Source organism: Balaenoptera musculus, chromosome 2, assembly GCF_009873245.2.
Source record: "Balaenoptera musculus isolate JJ_BM4_2016_0621 chromosome 2, mBalMus1.pri.v3, whole genome shotgun sequence".
NCBI classification, from domain to species: domain Eukaryota; kingdom Metazoa; phylum Chordata; class Mammalia; order Artiodactyla; family Balaenopteridae; genus Balaenoptera; species Balaenoptera musculus.
Genome location: NC_045786.1, coordinates 163816440 through 163838185, shown reverse-complemented (window position 1 = coordinate 163838185; position 21746 = coordinate 163816440). Strand labels below are relative to the sequence as shown.

General features: G+C 40.3%; 3 protein-coding genes across 7 annotated transcripts in view; 2 read left to right on the top strand and 1 right to left on the bottom strand.

Annotated features, from left to right (window-relative positions):
• Window positions 1–11013, bottom strand: part of CPSF2 (cleavage and polyadenylation specific factor 2) — a 33490-nt gene extending 22477 nt beyond the window's left edge. Inside the window, exons 1-5 of one of the 2 annotated variants that reach the window (XM_036842735.1) lie at window positions 10356–11013; window positions 6867–6927; window positions 2422–2603; window positions 1189–1348; window positions 1003–1108 (exon numbers count right to left, since the gene is read on the bottom strand). In XM_036842735.1, coding sequence (XP_036698630.1) covers window positions 1003–1108; window positions 1189–1348; window positions 2422–2570 — 415 coding nt within the window. In that variant the 5' untranslated portion in view covers window positions 2571–2603; window positions 6867–6927; window positions 10356–11013. Of the gene's footprint in view, window positions 1–1002; window positions 1109–1188; window positions 1349–2421; window positions 2604–6866; window positions 6928–8885; window positions 8963–10355 lie in introns of those variants that run through there. The other variant, XM_036842736.1, reaches the window with a different exon arrangement.
• Window positions 10705–16440, top strand: NDUFB1 (NADH:ubiquinone oxidoreductase subunit B1). The gene is made up of 3 exons (XM_036842737.1): window positions 10705–10838; window positions 15240–15384; window positions 16327–16440. Exons 2-3 carry the CDS (start codon window positions 15248–15250, stop codon window positions 16361–16363), a joined length of 174 nt encoding a protein of 57 aa, XP_036698632.1. The 5' UTR covers window positions 10705–10838; window positions 15240–15247; the 3' UTR covers window positions 16364–16440.
• Window positions 16441–21518: 5078 nt separating this feature from the next.
• Window positions 21519–21746, top strand: part of ATXN3 (ataxin 3) — a 35741-nt gene continuing 35513 nt past the window's right edge. For all 4 annotated transcript variants that reach the window (XR_005018685.1, XM_036842512.1, XM_036842508.1 and 1 more), the window contains exon 1: window positions 21519–21584. Coding sequence is in view for 3 of the 4 variants with exons in the window: in XM_036842512.1 (XP_036698407.1) it covers window positions 21561–21584 (24 nt within the window). In the remaining variant the exon portion in view is untranslated. The remainder of the gene's footprint in view (window positions 21585–21746) is intronic.

Genomic DNA, 21746 nt, shown 5'->3' with positions numbered 1-21746 from the left:
ACAAGATAATGACAGTACTCAGATTTCTTTTTACAACCCTAAAGAAAGGTTATTTATTTTTAGCTATTTTTAAATAGGTAACATATGCAATGATACAAAATTCAAAAGTAAAAAGGCATACAGTGAAATGCAAGTCTCACCCGCCTGTCCCCCAGCTACCCCATACCTCCATGCAGGCACTCTTGTCATTTTATTATATATTCTTGCAGATATATTTGTGCTGATAAATAGAAGGCTAGAGATTGCCATTACTATTTAATAACTTCGTATGAACTAATAAATTTTAATATTTCTATTGTCCACATAATTATCAAGTGTTTCCATCTTCGCTAACCTCTAAATTGACAATTCTTATCTCATTATGGTAAAGAATGTATCGTACAGAAAACAAGTACAAGCAAAACTGTTAAGACCATTGTTACTTCCTGGCTAATCTTCAGAGTCCATTTTGTGCCATTTTTTCATATTTATGGGTTCAAATTTATGAAAATGTTTTAATATAATTCTCTCTGTAGATGAAAAATGTATACTGAATATATGACTTCCTGACCTAATTAAATGACAATTTTCTTTTAATGTTCAATTCTAGAATTCAGGCATGTTCTACTCTTTGCTGCCATAGCACTTCATTTACTTCAATTACTACATTTAGTCGTCTGAGCTACTCAACCTACATCTGATCTACTGTCCTCAACCTAACTGTGAGCTCTCAGGAAGAGAATCTGGCCACATCTACCTTTGTGCACTATATACAGTAAACACTAAATAAGTCTTTCCCAAATTAAATGTGAAAAGGCCTGAGCTGTTACATTTTGTTCGAATTTAGTCTGGAATACTTCAAAATTCAAATGACTTTGGGGAATTTCACAGTTCCCTATGAAAAAATGCTAATTTTTATTCTTCAGACAATAGTGCCTATAATTTTTATGACAAATTCCCCTTGTACTTTTCAGTAGTTTAAACCCATTAGTCCAATTATTTGCTACTGGAAACATGTTTTACCTTTCAAATTCACAATCTGAGAGAATTTTAACTGCTGTATTTTATCAAAGGCTGCATCCACATCATCTAGTGTAAAGAGTGTAAAATCTTCTGTATTGTGTCGGGACTAAAAGAACAACACAAATAAAAGGTTAAAAATGCTCACTGCAGGAGTGTTAAAAATTTTTTTTCAATTGCTTAAATTACCTGATAAAGATCATACATGAACATCTGCCCCATTTTATAAACAGGAATGGTTGCATAGATAGCACAGTTCAGACCCAGCTTTCCGACAGCATACGGAAGGGCGCCAAGATGGAGAGGATCGGGGTGAGACAACAGTACTGCATCAATCTGGTGAACATGCCTAGAACACAATCAAAATGACTGTTTCTCAGTCTTGTTCCCAAGGGTAAAGGCAGGATACTTAAAATTAATTTGCCAGTTCTGATTCCTCTCAGTACTCTGAATCGAAGACTATGCTGGGGTAAAAGAGAAAAACTAAGAGCTAAAATTATGTTACCTATGAATTTCAACTATTACTACAGCTGTCCTACATAGAGATCAAAATTATGGTATAAGTTGCACGTAAATATAGTGTCTAGACACTTTTTTTTAAAAAAAGGAAAAAGAAAGGGAAACAGTAGACACCACACATAAGCTGATTTCAAGTGGCTATCTTGTATACTATTAATTTAAGTTCAAGAACTCAGCTTAGAATTTAAGAAATTGTTAAGGAAAGGATATTTAAAAGGCCACATATTTATTATGGATTTTTGTCTCAGCTTTTTAGCATGGTGACTGACAGTATATTCATGATAGTAAAACTTCAATTAGTCAATGAATAACATGTTCTCATCAACAAAAAAAATAAGAAAAAAATTTTTTGCAACAAGGTCTAAGTGTTTTAAATGTTTAAGTCCTGGTTCCTTCCATAATTAGTACAGTACTGCTAATGTAACTAAATTTTTCTTTGATGGATTAGTATCCTTTTGTGTCTCACTGTCTTCATTCTAAGCACCAGTTCTCAAATTGAATCAAATGATAACAGGAATTGCATCAAAAGATAATAGAAAATAAGCTAATGTGATTTGACTGCAGAACTTTTACAAGGAAGGTTTTTCCTCTCTTCAAATTCTTATAAACTTAATCTTACTCTTTTTCTAAAATTAGGGTGCAAAAATTTCTACTGAGTTCCGTCGGCCAAGTAACAATTAACTTAATATTTCGCTGAATTTCAATAAACACAGCTCGAGTCAATCAAAACTACACAAATAAAAACAGTCATTATTTGGCTCTTTGGCATAAGTAAAACTAAATATTTTACTATCAACTAAATTAGAGCAAAAAAGCAAATACTGTGTAACATCAAAATGGTATAACAGCGTACAAAAGAGAAGTTGATTTACTAAAAGTGTGGAAATAGTAACAGTAACTTACTTCCTCAGGGAATCTATGATATCCATAGAAAAGTGCTCATCCCAGCCGCAGTCCAGTAAAAATCTAAACTCATCGACTTGGAGAAGATAGCAAAGAGCAGACTCTTCCTGGACCCCAGAAAGGGTAGTTAATTTGATAATAGACGTCATTTTTTCGGTCCAATAACAACAATCCAAAAGGTTCTTTCAACAGAAATAAAAACACAGTTAAACATAAAAGTCATTTTAAAGACCTATTTCCATCATTGCTAAGTGTAAAGGTACAGACATAATCTTACACACTCCTGTTTACAAAGAGTCCTGCAGTGGCTCCCCAGTGTGGTTTAATGAAAAGTAGTAGATTTTGGAATCAGACTGACCCGTATTTGAATCTACTCCTATGTGGTTCTGGGCAAGTTAATTAACTTTTCCTCACTTATGTATCCTAGTCTATAAATCATGAGTATTAATATATACGTAAAAAGGATGTTGGAAGATTTCAAATAATGTGTAAATTACCTAGAATGGAGGCTACTAAGTTCCTCAATAAATAAATGTATACTAAATTAGTGAATTTATGCTTCACTGTAAATTTGTTCCTCCTTTATTTTGCTCTGTGATGGCAGTAATTACACTGCATTACAGTTATTAGTTTATGGGTCTTTCTCTACTAGTAGACCAGTGGTCCTTAAATAAAGGGACCCCCCCCCCGAGAATCTGATAAAGGGCTATGGACCTTCCTTCTCCCCCCAGTCCTTAAAAAAAGACGAAAAGGCCCATATACATGTAAAAAATCATGTATTTTTCAGGGAGTTTAATGTTAAGAACTCTTGCACTGGAATGTGAGCAACTGAAAAACAGAGGTAGTACCTTATGTTTGTAATTCCTAAAAGAGAAACTGACACATAGTAGGTGCTCAACACATACTTGATAGAATACAGTCAGGACGCCTACTACATATTTCAAGAAGATACAACATGAACACACATATTGGAATTTAGGACCTAGAATTTGTGTGCTATTAAACAGATGTTATTAAAAACACTGATTAGCAAAGTACAACTCCACAGCAACATTTCAAATCTCAGCTTCAGCCTTTCCTGGCTAACTACGCAAGTAAGAGAGGTCACTGCATATCTCACGATCCCTCGCCATCTGCCCAAGGTCATCTCAACAAACTAAGGTAAACTGCCCACCTTTCTTAACAGGCTGTCAGGGGGCTAATCCTGCCCTATCTCCCATCCTTGTTTATCTCGGTCACAGCCAAAGATCCAAGACTCCTAGGTTATGCACCATCACTGATGTGCACATCTAACTGGACCCAATCCACTACCTCTTCTCCCTCTGAAACCCTTTCAGCATGCCCTCTGGAACTACTGCACTCACCTGGACTTCAACCTCTTCTCTGAACATTCTCCTCACCTGCACATCTTCACAGAAACCTAGTTTCTCCTGCAGGCTTCTCAAGAGGCCTTCTTTCCTCTTGTACTCCCTGACCTCCAAAGCAGGAAGGATGTGCTCCTTCCTCCTCACTGCAGCTTCCGACCTGTCTTCTCCTTCCTCCTCAAAATACTCCAGTCCCATTGAAGGTCACACTGCCCAGCCAGCTCACCGTGAGCCTTTCCTATTCTTCCTTATTGCTGGCATCTATTAATCTGACCTCACTCACTGAGGACTTTAGTTCCTGACTCAGTCTTCCTCTGAGTAGCTTCAATACTGACCTCTTAGTTCCTTGACTTTCTCAACTCCAATAATCTTCATTTCACTTCAGCTACCCACCACCACAGTCACAACCGTGACCTTATCATGACCAATAAGCTGCAGCACTTTCAAAATATCACCTTCAACTATCTCCCTCTCTCACTCCCACCTTCCTTACTCTAGAATTCCCACTGCAAAAATCCTTTAGCCTCACTGGTATCTCTAATCCACTGACTACTTTTTCACCGTCCATGACCCCCTCCTGTCTCCACTCATGTCTTACCATCAATCCGTGATCCATCATGATTATTTTGCAAATACTCTCAAGTATCTTGCTGCTCTAGCCCTCCTTTGTACAAGCCGGGCAAAATCCCAACCCTCATTGACTCCAATCACTCACTTCGTCTATTCCAGCAGCTCAATGTTGCCAGAAGGAGAAAAAAAAAACAATCACAAAACTATGCTATTTGCTCTTCAAATTCATGGCCAAAGATCTCAAACAGGCACTATGTCCTACCTATCAATCTGATTTTTCTTAGTAGGTTGACTTTCCATCTCTGAGACCATCATTTCACATCTCCTCTTCTCTGCTCAAGTATCACGCACCCTTCTCTCCACCCTACTCTCTGTTGATAATCTCGCCTCATTCCTCAATTATAAAATAAAAGTAATCAGACAGTAACCCCTCATTTTCCAAATTCCGTATCTGTTAACCTATCTGCATGTATACTGTTGTGTCTCCTATCGTAAGGAACAAATAGCTCAGCTCTCATCCAAGGCCAATCCCCTGTATGTGCTCTGAATCCCACTCTCGTTTCTCTTCTAAAGATAACTTCTTCAATCATCCCCTCCTTCTCCTGTATCATCAACATATCACTGATGTACCATTCCTATTAGCATACAAAGATACTCTAGAATTTCCCAACTTAAAAGAACCCTCTCTTAATTCTCCAATCCCCTGCAACTGCTTCATCATTTCCACGCTCCCCTTTCACAGCAAAATTTCTCAGAATATTTGTCCACAGATGTGTCTCCACTTTCTCACCTCCCATTCACACTACTAAATCTGACGTCTTTCTCTACCCTATCACTACAAGAGCTTTCATCAACGTCACTGACAAACCTCTATACAACTGAAGCCAATAGACATTTCTGTGGTCCCAAATCATTGGAAATCGTAGCAGCAATCAACAAAATTAACGGCTCTGTCCTCCCAGAAACACCTTCCTCTTCTCCTCTGTCAACCCACTCCTGGTTTTCTTTATATCTAACTGGCCATTCCTCACTCTCCTTAGTTAATTCCTCTTTCTCCCCTCAACCTCTAAATGAGGCAGTGCTTTTCAGCAGGACTTTCTTTTCTCTTTTCTCTCTAGGCGATCTTACCCAGTCTCACAGCTTTAAGACCATCTGGCCTCTGATGGCATCATCCTTGATTCCTTCCTTAACTTGCTGCTCACATCCAATCCATCAGTAAGTCCTGCATTTTTACTTCTATTGTATTTCTCAAGTATAATAATTTCTCAAGTATTTCCTTCTATCTCCACTGTCACCAAGATCTCTAACTAGTTTGAGTTATTATTTTCCCTGCCTCAAATTTATTCTCTCAGAAACATTTTCTGACCACCCTAAAGTCCATCCCCACCTCAGTTACATCTATAACGTGTATTTTCCTCAAAATACTTAGTGCCCACCTGCACTTGCTGCTTATTTACTTACTCACTTTGTCCATCCCCTTCTCTCCTCTTAACCTCCACACCAGAATAAGGACTCCATGAAAGTAGAGACTTGGTCTATTTTGATCATAGTTATATTCCAACACCCCACGGTGCCTGACACATAGTGGTGGTCAGTAAATGCTTCTTAAATGAATAAATGAAGATGGCTGGCATTAAATGAGCTTAGTGCTGTTACCACACCATTAACAGCTACCTATTTACATGTATTTCCTCTGGCTTGGGAGAGCTCTCTGAATGCAAGACTAGGTTTGATCCATTTTTGTATCCTTACTATTTTAGCACATGTCTTACACATAGTGGTTGTTTAACAAATAGTTACTGAAACAAATAAGTTAAAATTTAAAATATATTGACTTAGGAACTTCCCTGGTGGTCCAGTGGTTAAGAATCTGCCTTCCAATGCAAGGAACGCAGGTTCGATCCCTGGTCGGGGAACTAACATCCCACATGCCACGGGGCAACTAAGCCTGCGTGCTGCTAACTACTGAGCCCACGTGCCACAACTAGAGAGAAGCCTGTGCGCTCTGGAGCCCACGCACCGCGACTAGAGAAGCCTGCGCCCGGCCGCGCACCACAACAAAGATCCTGTGTGCTGCAACTAAGACCTGACGCAGTCTAATTAATTAATTAATTAATTAATTAATTAATTTTAAAAAATATATTGACTTGGTGTGTTCCTATTTGTAAGGTATGAGAAATACAAAGATACTAATTCTCTATTTGATGAAAAATATTTATAAATACAGTTTTGGATAGGACTTGAATCTCCCTGCCAAAAAGCTCCCTGTACCACAATTATATTAATGGCCTAAGAGAAACTTTTCCTACTCAAATCTACCTTACCTCCCCCCCCCACTTTCTTTATTTAGAGTATGAAGTGAAAATACAAAGTTTCGTGCAGGTAGAACTGAATGAGTTCATGTTAAAACTTTTTTGCAGACAGACCCAGATTTCAATAGATGAAAAGATTTTTATTACAATTGCTTGTAATATAATAAAGCTGTATCTTTATTAAACAGTCTTTACTTACTGGTATCTCAGTCGTATATAGGATGAAACACCATGAATTCAAAGAAAGAGTTCTTTAAAATCTAAAAAATAAAGAAATAAGAGTCTCATGAATGCGGTATAATGATTTACTTCTGTTTTTAATTACGGTATTTAACATCTGTGTCTTGCCTTAAGGTGAAGACCGTGAGCAAGCAGAATAACATATGGTCCTTTTTTTTTTTTTGGCCGTGTGGCGAGGCATGCAGGATCTTAGTTCCCTGACCAGGGATGGAACCAGTGCCCCCTGCAGTGGAAGCGCAGAGTCTTAACCACTGGACCACCAGGGAAGTCCCTATATGGTTCTTTTAAAAAAATAATAAATTTGTCATAATTTTAGGAAGCCTAAACTTACATAAAAAAATAGGACTAAGATAATAAAAGACAAAAATAAATAACATGAAATTGTCTCTCATCAGGGGCTGAAATATGCGGCTTAGGAAATAAGATTTAAAAAACTGACATTAGCTTATGTTATTGAGAATCAGAAAAGAGGTGGGATCATAAATTATTCGATTGGTAAGGATTGGTAGGCAGTGGGCAGAAAGGGACAAAGAGAAAAAGTTATTCAAAACAGGGAATAGCATGATCAAAGGCATAAAACAAAAACTTAGAGTACCAGTGACAAAACTAGCCTGGTACACTTTCATATAAGCAAAAAATGAAAGAAAAGTCCTAAAGAATAGAAAAGGGCCAGCTAATGAAAGGCCTTAGAAACTTTGGACCCAGTTCTAATTGTTGAACAGAGAACAGGCAACAGAGAGACATTTTAAGATCACTTATCAAGTAAGATGATGTGATACAGTATTTTAGAAAAACTAGTTGAAATACATGATTAGATAAAGAAGACAGAGCAAGCAGGGAGATAAAAAAGGAGAGTATTTAGGTATTTAGCAGCACACTTCCTCCTTTCAACTTTGCTGGTTTTATTTTGAGACTAAATTTCTTTAGACTCAAATGTACCTTGTAACTCTATGACATGACTTCTTAATTGTTATCTAAATAACCAAGGCTTGAAACACTCCCTGTTTTATTCCTTCCTTTACTTCTTGAACAGACTGTTACCAACTCCTGATTATCTCCCCTTGAGAATGCCTTGTACATTTATCATTCCCTTTCCATTCCTACTGGAAGTACCTTAATACAGGGCCTCATTACCTTACATTTGGGTTTCTGTTTCTTTGCCTCCAGCCTTTCCTTCCTTCATCTCAACGTATACCTTACTACCAGATTAATCTTCCAAAAACACCCCTGCACATAGGATCCCTTGCTCAGAAATCTCTGAAGGCCTCCTACTGCTTGAAAAAGCAGAACCTGAATGCCTTAACTGGCAATGGAGGGAGCCAGCAAGCTGCCCTGGCATCACCGTTGACTAACATCATTTTAAGGCCCAGCTCAAATCCCACCTCCTCACTAATCCCTCTATCATTAGTCTAGACTAGAACAGCTCTGTCCAACAAAAATATCATGCAAGCCAGATATGTAATTAAAAAATTTTTTCACAGCCACATTGAAGTTTCACAGGTGAAATTACTTTTATTTAACCCAGTATATCCAAAATATTATCATCTCAACATGTAATCATTAAAGAAATTATTGAGATTTTTTTTTGGTACTGAGCCTTCAAAATCTAGCGTGTATTTTATAATTACAGCACATCACAATTCGAACTAACCACAATTTCAAGTGTGCAATAGTGACATGTAGCTAGAGGCTACTGTAATAGCAGAGATTTCTAGACTCTAAAATCAATGCTTTGGACTGTAGAGCATTGTGCTTTGCCACTCCTAAAGTGCAAGTTGGCACCATACTATTTTTAGGTACATGTCTTAGGCTTTATTTAATGGTATCACCAACCACTTAGTCTCCCAGACTAAAAATTCTGAAGTCACCCTCTTAGCACCAAATTGGCTGCCACCAGTTGAATCCTATTTGACATTTCAGAAATGTCTGTCTGACATCCTTTACTATCCTGCCTCAAAGGAGGCATTCATTACCTTACCTGAATGATTGCAATTTCCTCTCATCTAGTTTTCCTGTTCCAAGTTGATCTTCCACACAGCTATCAGAGAGACCACCCTAAAAAACAAATACTCATGCCCCTTCCTTGTGCAAAGCAGTCATTGACTTCCGGCTAAATACTGAATAAAATCTAAACACCTTCCTTGGAAAGCAAGGTCCTTCACAAGTTTACCTCAATCTCCCTGTTCCTTCACCAACCGCCCTTACACTGCATGCTCAAGCGCATTCATTCTCCCGCTCTCCCTAAGCACGCCAAAACTTCTCAAGTCTCTGCATCTCTGTACTGCAACCAGGGATGACCTCCTCCTGAGCTTAGTACATTCCTTTTGACCCTTCGTGACCCAGTTCAAATATTTACTCCTTTATAAAGCTATTTTGGTGTCTCCAGGCAATGTTATTTATTTTTAGCTAGCACAAGTGGGCACAAAGAATATATGTTGAATGGATGTTAAATGTATGGGGGAAGTGTAAAAGTGAATCTTTTTAACTCCAATACCAAGCACAGCGCTCAAAGCAACATAAATGTGTACTGAAAGGAATGAACCTTCACCGTATCATAAATTCCTTCCGGGCAGTGATTTCTGACGGATACCATTTCACCTTAATTATCTATCAGTTACTTGCTCTCTCAATAACGATCGTGCATGTTGATGACAACTGAGGGGAACCATGCAAAATCTAAGGGAAAACGAAAGAGTCTGGGTTAGCCCTGGAGCTCAAGTGAGAAAAGTCTCCTCCTGGTCAATTCCGGGAGAGCACGGGTTTCACAACAGGGTCAAAGGGGTTCTAAAATTAAAACTCAGGGCATGGGCAATGATAACGCAGGCTCGCCTGGTCACAGGAAGCCAGACTTGGCGGAGTTAAAATTATTCTGACTTCCTGTTTACTGAAGAGCATGTAAATAGAGTGATGATGCTGGAAGCGCTCAAAGGAGATGCGGGGGGAGGGGGGCGGTGCGGAGGGCCGAGGCTGTTTTAATAAAGCATTGTAACGTCTTAAAGGTCTTTGGAGCCGATTAACTAAAAAGAACGCCTACTTTGTGCCCAGTAGCCTCGTGATCTCTCAACCCGAAACGACGGGAAGACCCCGAGCGAGGAGGCTGAGAACAAGGTAGCCACAATGCTAAGGAGCCAAAGCTGGCGTCGGATTAACTCCTCCAGCGACGAGAGACTGAAAGGCCGGAGGGAAACAGCAAAAAGGAGGAAAGGAGAGCCTGGGAGTGAATCGTAGGAACTGCCACAAAAGACCGAGAGCTTTAGACCCTTGGAGAAGTCACTCTCTTTCCCTCGCTGAACACTTCCGCCAGAAACGACCAGGACAGTCGCACCCGCAACCCTGGGGGCACGTCCGCGGCGGAGACCGGGTCGGAGTCGGAGCCAGGCTCTCCCCGAGGGCCGAGACGTTCCCTCCCCCATCCAAAGGCGCACTGCTTTCTTCCGCCCCCACTTGCCTCGTCAGTCCTCCCCCAACGCCGTCCACTGCCCTTCCCAACCCCTAGCTGCATCCAGGTTCAAGAGCGAGAAAAGATGAGGTTGGCTCAGCAGGGCCGGTGACGATCAGGCAGCAGAAGCCCCTCAATGGCGGCCGCCATTTTGAAACTGGAGGCGATCCGCGGAGGCGGGGAGAGCCAGGGTGATACCATCTTCGGGGGTGGGAGGGACTAAGCTGGAGGAAGGAGGTGGCATTTACACCGAGTCTCGTCACCTGGGGCCGAAGTTTTATTTTTAAAGAATTTACAACGTGTTGAAGCTAAAAGCAATATGAGGAGAGTCAAGCAGTGAAAGGAAGAAGAGGAATGATTTCTCGGAGCCACCCCTCTCTTCGAGCGGGCGCGGCGAATGGTGGGTCCCGAGGCCGCAGCTTCCGCCGGCGCCGGAGGCTGGGCTCACCGCCGCCCCAGGTCGTGGTCTCGTTGTTGCTCCCGAGGCTTCAGGTGGGTCCGCGATCCGGGGCGGTCGAGGCGGCGAGAGTCCCCTTTGTGCAGGCGGGGAGGGTGTACCTCTAGGAACGCCCTCAGCGGCGGTGTGTACCTGCGGGTTGGGGTGTCTGGGCCTCCCCGTGACTGCAACGGCCCGCCTTCCCGAGGCTTCCAGCGAAGGAGACAGGGAAAGGCAAGGAAATAGGGATTGCTTTGAGGTGGGCGGCTGCGCTCACGGTTCCCGCCTGGCGCCTTTGGGAAGGGGTGCTCTGAGGCTGTCCTAACTGGAAAATATCTTTAGGTTCACGGCTCCTAGGCTGCAGCGGGGAAGGGACTGCTTCTCCGCGAGCATCTCCGATTGGTCCAAGTTTCAGAGTTCTGCCTTCCTTGTTATTAAGGATTGGAAGCTAACCTTGCTCTCTTCTAAGTCTCCAATCCTCTTGAGCCGACCATTCCACAAAATAACACACTTTTTCAAAACTTAATTTTTAAAAAAGTAATACCTATGCTTGATTTCTAGGACGTATACTTCATTAAGACGAGGTTCCAGACCTCAGGGAGTTCCGTTTCTCCATGCATCCAGAACTGTTTCTTATAGGTTAAGTCGACACTTTTTGATCACTACATATAAAGTGCTGTAGGGACTAATTAGAGTAGAATTTATTTTTTTAATGTCTAGTCGTCTATATTATTCCAGCGTGAATTCAGAGGGGCTTACAAAAATGCACACTATATACAATTTTCTTTTTAGAAGTTAAGCGGAAAAAAATTGGGTTGAAGAAAAGGTAATACAGGCATATCTCATTTTATCGTGCTTCACAGATAATGCATTTTTAACAAACTGAAGGTGTGTGGCAACCCTGCATTGTCAGATGTTGGTTAGCATTTTTTAACAATAATGTGTTTTTTAGTTAAGGTATGTACATTGTATTTTTAGACATAATGCTATTGCACACTTTAAATAGACTCTAGCGTAAACCTAATTTTTATGTGCACTGGGAAACCAAAAAATTCTTGTGACTCGCTTTATCTCTATGTTCGCTTTATCGCGGTGATCTGGAACCAAACTCATGATATCTCCAAGTTATGCCCTTATTAGGAAAAACGAGATAAAGCCAAAAGTAAGGTTAATATAAATGTTGACCTTTATACTTACTGTAAGAGACAGTAAAGCACCAATGAGCTTGGACCAAGGAGCCAGACTGCCTGGGTTTTAATACCAGTCTGCCACTTACTGCATCTGTGACCTTAAGCAAGTTGATTGTCCCTGGATTTCCTCATCTGAAAAAAAATATTCCTACTGCATTGGGGACATTGTATTAGTTAATACATGTATAGTAATGTGAGGATTACATGAATTGGTGATTATGAAAAGCATTAAGAACCATGCCTTACAGAGAGTACTCTAAGAGTCAGCTCTTTCTAAAGGTAGGGAAAAAATTTTGGATCATTTTGGTATCAAAGGATACATCATCCGTTACTCAATTCCCTAAGTCCGTAAGATAAAAACCAGTTAGTTTTGTTTTGTTTCAGGAATAGCATAGCTACTCCCCAGTTCCGAAATAAAAACAAAAGTTTTCTTGAAAGGTCTTCATATAAAGAAGACACTAATAATATGTACAGTGCCGTTGAGGGCACCCATGTGGATGTCACTCTTTATCCAAGCCTAGACTTGTCTCATTAGAGACTGTCCCAGGTGCTTGCTCCCCTTTGCCCATCAGATGAAGCCATCTTGCTGTCTTGAGCCCGTGATCAAGAGCCTGTCTACGTTCCCCCTCCTATCCTTTCTCTAGGGAATCATTCTTGCTCACTTCTTATGTCCATCAATCTTTGTCTTCCCTGGTCATCCCTTTGTCTTCCCAGTGACATAATACAGGACAAATTATGCTGAGTGCCACTGGGTCCCAAAGTCCATTTAGTAGTAGATTGTACAGTTGTAATGTGAAATGCCTGTGGGCTAAGATTTGCCGTTTATGTCTTTGGGATGGAATCAGGCTTCCATCATGGTAGTTGAATCCTGTAGAGTCTCTGTGAGAGCCTGTATACAGCAGGAGTCTCAAGGGCTTGGCTCATCTCTTCTGCTTGGAGTAAAGCCAGACAGCATTGCCTTCTGGCCCTGTTAGAGGAGTGCCAACAGTAATGGCTTATAGCCCACAGGTGGCCATGGGCTTATTTAAAAAGCCTTGGTGTGCAAAAGCTTTGAAGTTTCATTAGGTCCCATTTGTTTATTTTTGTTTTTATTTCCATTACTCTAGAAGGTATGTCAATCTTGGGATTGACATGTATACACTGATGTGTATAAAACTGATGACTGATTAAAAAAAAAATTAAAATAAATAAAGTCTTGGGGGCTTCCCTGGTGGCACAGTGGTTGAGAATCTGCCTGCCAATGCAGGGGACATGGGTTCGAGCCCTGGTCTGGGAAGATCCCACATGCCGCGGAGCAACTAGGCCCGTGAGCCACAACTACTGAGCCTGCACGTCTGGAGCCTGTGCTCTGCAACAAGAGAGGCCGCAACAGTGAAAGGCCCGCGCGCCGCGATGAAGAGTGGCCCCTGCTCGCCGCAACTAGAGAAAGCCCTCGCACAGAAATGAAGACCCAACACAGCCAAAAATAAATAAATTAATTAAAAAGTCTTGGGCTGAGAGTCAGCAATTATTTTTTTTGTTGGTTAAATACAGTTATCTAACAGTCAGCTGTGCTGAGTGTTAGAATTGACACCTCTTCAGAAACTTGAGGAACCTAATAAGGACAGGTGGGAGAATAGATGACCCCCAGACTTCTCTAGAGACCTATATTGTCTAGTATTTTGTAGTTTAGTGCTTTCCAGGTTACATCATTTGATTAAGGCGTGCATTGTTATTCCCATACTTGACTGGCTCAAGTTTATAAAACAAGTGGCTAACTTGATCGGAATCACAAAAAGTACCTAAATGTTTATCAAACAGTATTTGAGGATCTAAATGCAAATAATGCTACTTAGGGAACGTACAATACTAAGAGAACCACCATCTCCTAGGAATAAGGTGAGATTGGTTACATTTACATTTATATGTCCAAGAACTCTTTGCAGCAAATCAGCTGGGGAGTTATTTCAGACGTCTCATTTACTTACATCATAATTTTCTAGATCGGTGATATTCAGACTGGAATCTGCTGTGTGTAATATTACACTCTGTGAAAGACAGTATGTAGTAATTGTGTGACTTAACTTCATGTCCGTTTCCTAACCCAGTGCCTTTAGATAGTAAAGCTTGAGAAATAAAGAATTAGAATGTGTGTGAGAACCAGTATCCTAGAAGGAGCAGCAGGGATCCAGTCTACGTAATCCTAGCACAGTGTAGTGCTAAGCCCTTTTGTTAGCAGTAATGTATTATCTTTCTATGATGTTGTCCTGTCTCCTCAGCCATAATATAGGATTGATTTATTTTAGATTCATGTGCATACATATGGATTTTGATTTCATCTTTAGATACAAATTTTTACAGAAAATTGATGATTCAACTGTGTTTTTATTGAATTACTGCAAATTTCATTTTCCATATGATGACTTCTAGTTCTTCAATGAAGAAGTCTTCCTCTTCTGCCTTTTAGAAACTCCTAACACTTAAAAAGTCTTAAGTACCATAAATATCAGTTAGGGGAAGGGTCTCTACAAGAGGCATTTGGATATGATAGAAGGAGCTAGAGCTTTGGAATGAACCTGAGTTTGAATTCCAGATCTACACGTAATACCTATTTGGGTTAAACTGTATTCTTATCTGTAAAATAAGGATAACAATATTTTGTGTTATATATTGGACTATATGATGGCTCTGGTACCTAGTAGTCATTCTACAAAAGTAAGTTCCTCTGTCCCCATATGTTTTGTAGAGTCATTTAATTGGTATCCAGATCTGTTGTGACATTATTCAATATGATTTTTTTTTAATTTCTCATATGTTTTCATTTCCTTTCAAAAATTAGTTTTAAAAAAATAGTTTTCAATAATTACAGCTTGAAAGAATTCTGCTTCTGACAAAATACTATTATATTTGGTTTAACATTGTTAGAGGTTCTAAAAATATTTTACAAATGTAAAGGTTCTAAACCAATACTAGGAGGGTGCAAATACTCAGCTTTTGCAAGTAGAATTTTTTTAATACTCTCTCCATTCCTGTGTTATATCAGATCACTGGTGGAGCTAGAAATAAAAGGTAGTAAATTGACTTTAGTGCAGTATAATTTTTATACTAATCATTGTACCTATATAATCTTCATCAAGTAGATTTTAAGTAGTATACTACATTCTGATGCCAAACAAATGTAAAGAGGCTTATTATGCTTTTAACATCTATATCCTATATTTAGAGCTAGCTTCCTGTTTCAGATGTGATTTAAAAGGTACTTCAAAGGCAGTTATATTTTTTTTATAGCATTCAAGATGAACTTACTTCAGATTGTACGTGACCACTGGGTACATATACTTGTCCCTGTGGGATTTGTCGTTGGATGTTACCTAGACAGAAGGAATGATGAAAAGCTTATTGCCTTCCGGAACAAGAGTCTGTTATACAAAAGGTTAGTTTTTGTGTTTTTTTATTAAACCAACAGTCAGGTTTTAGAAGTATTCTTCTTAATGTCATTTGTGCCAAAATAAACAGAAGGGGTAATTTTCCCCCCCCTGAGGATTTAGATTTAAGTGATATTATTTTGTAGTCTTGTTTGTTGCTTAATCCTTAGACAAAACTCTATGATTACTTTTGGAATATAAACAAGTCTTTAGTTTCTGAACAGGCTATTTCAGATCTTTGAAAGTCTTTTTTTTTTTTTTTTTTTAAGTCAGGGTACATTTTAACGTAGAAACAGTCTTAAACCAGCTTGCCAGAGCCTCCTCTATGTGCTTTAACATATATGATCATACACTGTCTTACTTAGGCCATGATATAGCTGAAAACAACGGCACTAATTGTGGCTTGGTGCTCTGTTCTCAGCAGCACTGGTTTAGAGCTTTAGACATGGTGGTTGGGTGATCAAATAGCAACTGGCAGCTACCTGGTCCCACCGTGTCTCTGGAGATGGCACCGGAGTTCGAGTTAGCAAGACAGGGTGTCTGCCACTGACTGTGCGGCGGGGCAGGAGGAAGCTCAAGGGATAAGAGAACCAAGCAGCAGCCAAAGGCGTTGTGTAGAGAAGGTTCCAGCCAGGGATTTCAAGACAGATAAAATGAGCTAGAAAGAATATGAAAAACATTAAATGAACTCACTGAGAGGATAATTGCTTTCATATAAAGATAGACTAAGAAATTACGGTTCTTTAATCTGGAAAAAGGAAGAGATGGTAAAAGTTTAAAATCATGAGAGAATAGAATGAATATGTTGAATCTAATAAAAGGTTTTAAATGGGTCAATTTAATACAATATAAAATACTGAACCCATATTCTTCTGACTTTCCCTTTTATCCTCTCGTAAAAGTTTTATTTACACTTTTGCTTTTTCTTCCTTTTTTTTCTTTCCATGCAGGGAATTAAGACCCAGTGAAGAAGTCACCTGGAAGTAAAGGCTGCTGCTGAATTACAGAATGTTCACAGTTTTTAAATTATAAGAGAAATAAAAACACATTCATTACTTAATTTGAAGACTTTGAAGTGTGAGTCTTTTTGTGCTGAAATAATCTTTCCCATTTCAAGTAACAGACACACTTAGTAATTAAAAAATAATCACTGAATCATATGGCTCAATTTTTCAGAAAAATTTTTTCAAACCATGTTCTTCAAAGCGCTCTAAAAGGATGATGCTAGGATTTTATTTGGCAGAAATCAATAGCTGAAAATTTTAGTGACCTTGAATTTAGCAAAGATTTCTTAAATACAATACATAAAGCATGAACCAGTTTTAAAAACCAAGACATTGTACTTTATCAAAATTAAAAACTTCTTCAAAAAACACTGTTAAGGAAATGAAAATGCAGCCGTAGACTAGGAGAAAATATTTGCAAAACATACACACAACAAAGAACTTATATTTAGAATATGTAAACTCATAACTTATAAGACAACCCGATTTTTAAAAAGCAAATGATTTTAACAGACACTTCACCAAAAAAGGCATATGACAGTGGCATACAATCACGTGAAAAGATGCTCAAATCAGTAGTCACTAGAGAAATGCAAATTAAAACCACAATGAGAAACCACTACACACCTATCAGAATGGTTAAAATTAAGGAGACTGATCTTACCAAGTGTTGGCAAGGGTGTGGAGCAACTGGAACTCACACCCTGCTGGCAGGAATGGAAAATGTAGCTGCCAGAAGTTGCACCACTTTGGAAATCAGTTTAGCAGTTTCAAGTTAAACATGCACCTACCATACGACCCAGCCATTCCATTCTGAGGTATTTACCTCAAAGAAATGCATATATGCCAAAAGAAAGCATATGTCCACACAAAGACATCTACATGAAGGTTCATAGCAGCTCTACTTGTAATAGCCAAAAATTAGAGACAACCCAAATGTCCATCAACACAGGGATAGATAAATTGTATTGAATCCATATAATGGAATATTACTGCTCGGCAATAAAAAGAAATGATCTATTGATACAACAGATGAATTCCAAATTAATTATCGTGAATGAAAGAAGCCAGACAAAAAGCACACACTATGTGATTCCACTTATATAAAATGTTAGAAACTGCAAACTATAGTAACAAAGCAGATCAGTGGTTGCCAGGGAGTGGTCCAGGAAGGGGCTGGAGGAATCATTTTCTTGATTATGATGATGGTTTCTTGGGTATATACATATGTCATCTGTTATATTCAACTACCTCTTCTTGGAAAGCAAATGTTATTTGTTTCAGGTAAGCTTGAATTTAGGAGAAGTAAAATTACAATGAAATGATACTCCCTTATCACTGATTCTTTTCAGAACTCAGGACATTTAAGATGACACACATAAATTTTAAAACCTCAGTTGTTTGAAATTCTGTTAAACTATTTGGTTTGGGGTAACAAAATTTAGGCCAGTTTAAAAGAGACAATGTTCAAGAAGATAGATACAACTTTGTGCCATCTCGCTTGTTAACATAAAATTTCAATGAGGTAGATTTAGAGAGAAGTCGAACTGTCCAAGGTGAAATAGAAGTCTCCTGGAAGTGCATCTATTTCATGTCCTCTGTCTCCAGGAACTCCTTCTTGATTGGCTCAGTAATCACTGTCTCCTGCTGAACTATTGTAATACTTGTCTGTGCCCCCAAAATTTGTGCATTTATTCACTTCTTTGCACCAACCCTTGTTATAAAGAGTAAGACTCCTTTGACCCTCAAAAGCTGATAGTCCACTGGCATATAAAGTAGTAAGTCCAGTGTGCTGTAATGAGGGTTTTAATGTAGGCAGGTGCGAGGTATAGTGGTGGCACAAATGACTTTTCTTCAGAGGACTTTCCAGAAGTTAAGGGAAGCTGGTGTGACTGGAGCAGAGGGAATTCCAGGAGATAAAGCCAGACAGGTCCAGAGCACAAAGAAACTTTTTAATCCAGCAATAGGAAGCCACTGAAAGATTTCAAATAGAGTAGTATTGTGTAATTATTTAAGGATCCCCCCCAATATAAGCTCTGTGAAAGTCGGACTGTTTGTCTCTCTCATGGCTCTAGGCCTAGTGCCTGATACATAGTAACATTCCATTTGTTAAGACAAAGAAAAACTGGTGAGGTTTGCATTTTTTGAAAGATCACTGACAGCACTATGAATTAAACATACTGAAGCTGGAATCAGAAGACCAATTCAGAGATCCTGGACCTGGAATACACAAGAGACCAAGAAGACTAAGCAGTAGCAAAGCAGACAAGAGAGGAAAGAGCCATGAACATGCACATTTGCGGACTGATTGGAACAAAATGTGAAGTGGAAGAATGCGGGGAAAAGAATCACGAATGATTCCCAGATGCTAGCTTCATTAATTCATTTGAAAGGCATTGACTACAAGATATACAAAGTCAAATAAGACATGGGCCCTGCCATCAAGACATTTAGAGGGTATTGGCGAAGATGTATGGTCAAACCAACTGTTATGATACTGTGTAAAAGGTACCAAGTAAGATACAGGCACATACAGGAGCTCAGAGGAGGGACAGGAACTTCTAAGTTAGTTGAAGAGCCGGGGATGCTTCCTGGAGAGTGTGGTCATTGAGTTTTGATGAACAATACGAGTTAACTTATGAAGTTCAAGTTTGGGATGTGCCGAATAGCAAGTGGAGTTATCAGAATAGGAAATGCAGCAAATCTAATACCCAACTCACACATGGCTTCAGGGGCAAAGCCACACCCAGCATTTGCATTCTGACTTCCAGGCACTGATCTTTTCATTTTATGATGCTTGCTATTAATCACATGCTCAATAGGTGGGAAGGCCTAATGAAACGATTAGTAGTAATTCAACATTACTAAATATTGCCAAGCACTGTTCTACATGCTAAATGAACAAAACTATAAGGTCCTTTGGGGTCGTTTACATCCTAATAAGCAATTAGTCACTGTAGAGAGTTGAATCATTACCCTCCAAAATTCAAGTCCACCCAGAACCAAAGACCTCATTTGGAAACAGAGTCTTTGCTTATGTATTTAGTTAAAAGTGTCTCAACATGAAATTACTCTGGATTAGGATGGAGCCTAAATCCAATCACTGGTGTTTTATAGGAAGAGAGGACACAAACAAGACACAGAAGGAAGAAGGCCATGTAAAGATAGAGGCAGAAATTGGAGTTAGGGTGCCACAAGCTAAGAACACCAGGAGCCACCAGAAGCTGAAAGAAGCAAGAAAGGATTCTCCACTAGAGGCTTTGGAAAGAGCATGGCCCTGCTGACACCTTGGTTTCAGACTTCTGGCCGCAAGAAGAATAAGAAAATCAATTTTGTTGTTTTAAGTCACCAAGTTTGTGGTAATTTGCTACAGCAGCCTCAGGAAATGAATACAATCACATATTTTTTCTGAATTAGTAATACATTAATTAGCTCAAAAAAACAAGACTAGGGACTTCCCTGGTGGCGCAGTGGTTAAAAATACACATGCCAACGCAGGGGACACGGGTTCGAGGCCTGGTCCGGGAAGATTCCACATGCTGCGGAGCAACAAAGCCCGTGTGCCACAACTACTGAGTCTGCACTCTAGAGCCTGCGAGCCACAACTACTGCAGCCCGCGTGCCTAGAGCCTGTGCTCCGCAACAAAGAGAAGCCACCACAATGAGAAGCCCGCACACAGCAACAAAGAGTAGCCCCCGCTCGCCGCAACGAGAGAAAGCCTGCGCACAGCAACGAAGACCCAACACAGCCAAAAAATAAATAAATAAATTTATTAAAAAAAAAAAAAGACTAAAATTGTATACAGTGAAAAGTCTCCCTCCCACTCTTTCCCCCATTTGCCTTAGTTCCCTTACCACTCAAACATGTAACCTCTGGGTTTTCTGTATATTCTTCCAGAGATTTGTAATGCATATGCATGAAAAAAGAAATACATGTTTCTCTACACAGACACATTTTCTTTTAAAAAAAATCAGAAAAACTGGTTTGCATACTTTTTCGCTTCATGAGACCATGATTTCTTTCCCCAGTTAGGCCGCAATTTCTTAAGAACACAGACTATCTCCAATACAGGACTGTATTTCCAATACAGGACTGTACATGCAGAGACATTGGATAAATGGTTACTGAATCCTCCCCTTGAGAACCTGGTCCTCGCTGGCAGTCTCCTTTCCTTCCCTCCCACTGCCCCTTCTGTTCCTCTGGACCTGCACTCACCAAGGTCACCAATGGTCTCCATAGCAACACAATTTAGTTGGCTCTTGTAAGTCCTTATGTTGCTGGACCTCTGGGCAGCAACTGACACTGACTGCTCCTTGAAACGTTTCCTTCCTGGGGCTTCCATAACGTTACACCTTCCTGCTTTTCCTCCCTTCTCCTAGGCTATGCCTTCTCTACCCTCAGGGCTCTGTGAGATCCTCTTCTCAGTCTCTTCCTTTTCCCCAAGATGATTATATTCACTCCTGTGGTTTCAGTTCCCTTTTTTACGCCAACAGCTCTCCGTTCTACAGCCAAACTATCTATCTACCTATCTAGTTGTGCTGTTCTTAATCTCTTCATGCCTCAGCTTCCTCATGTATAAAATAAGGATAATAACGCCTACATCAAAGTTTGCTGTATTAAATTCGTTAATATATGCAAAGCACTTACAAGAGTGCCCACCGACAGTAAGCCCTACGTAAATATTAACTCTTATTTTTACACAAGTGCTCAGTATTCCGGGATGTAATGAGAATTTCTGTGCAGGAGGAGGAGAAAGATTAAATAATTGTATGCAAATGTGATAGAAAGAAAGTACAAGGTAAAATAGAAAACAAAAAGAACATAGAATTCGGGTGGTTCTTATCCAATGCCCCCGAAGCCTAAGAATCCACCGCAATGAGTGGGAAGCGGAGATGATCCTCCACACGGCAGGGGGCGCTGCATCATCCTCCAGCCGGGGGGATAACAGGAGATGGGAGGACGCGCTACAAAGGTCACGTGCCCCGGAGTTTACCGCCCCGGCGTTCACGCCTCTTCGCTCCACGTGACTCGCATTCTCGGGGGTGACTGGTCTACACGAGGCACGTGGGCAGGGGTGGCACGAGGCGGGGCGGGGGATGGTGGGCGGAGGGGTGGGGCTGGGGGCGGAGCTGGAGGGGGTTGGTTCGGCGCGGGGGCCGTTGGCTCCAGACAAATAAACATGGAGTCCATCTTCCATGAAAAAGTGAGTGTCCGCGTTCGGTGGGGAGCTGTCTGCGGCGCGGTGGCGGGCGTGGGGCGCGGCATCGCTGCCTCCCGGGGAGCTGGGTGGGGCCCGAGATGCCCCCATCCCGACCTCGCCGGGCGGGAGGAGCTTCACCTGAAGGGGAGTTTCACCGATGCCCCC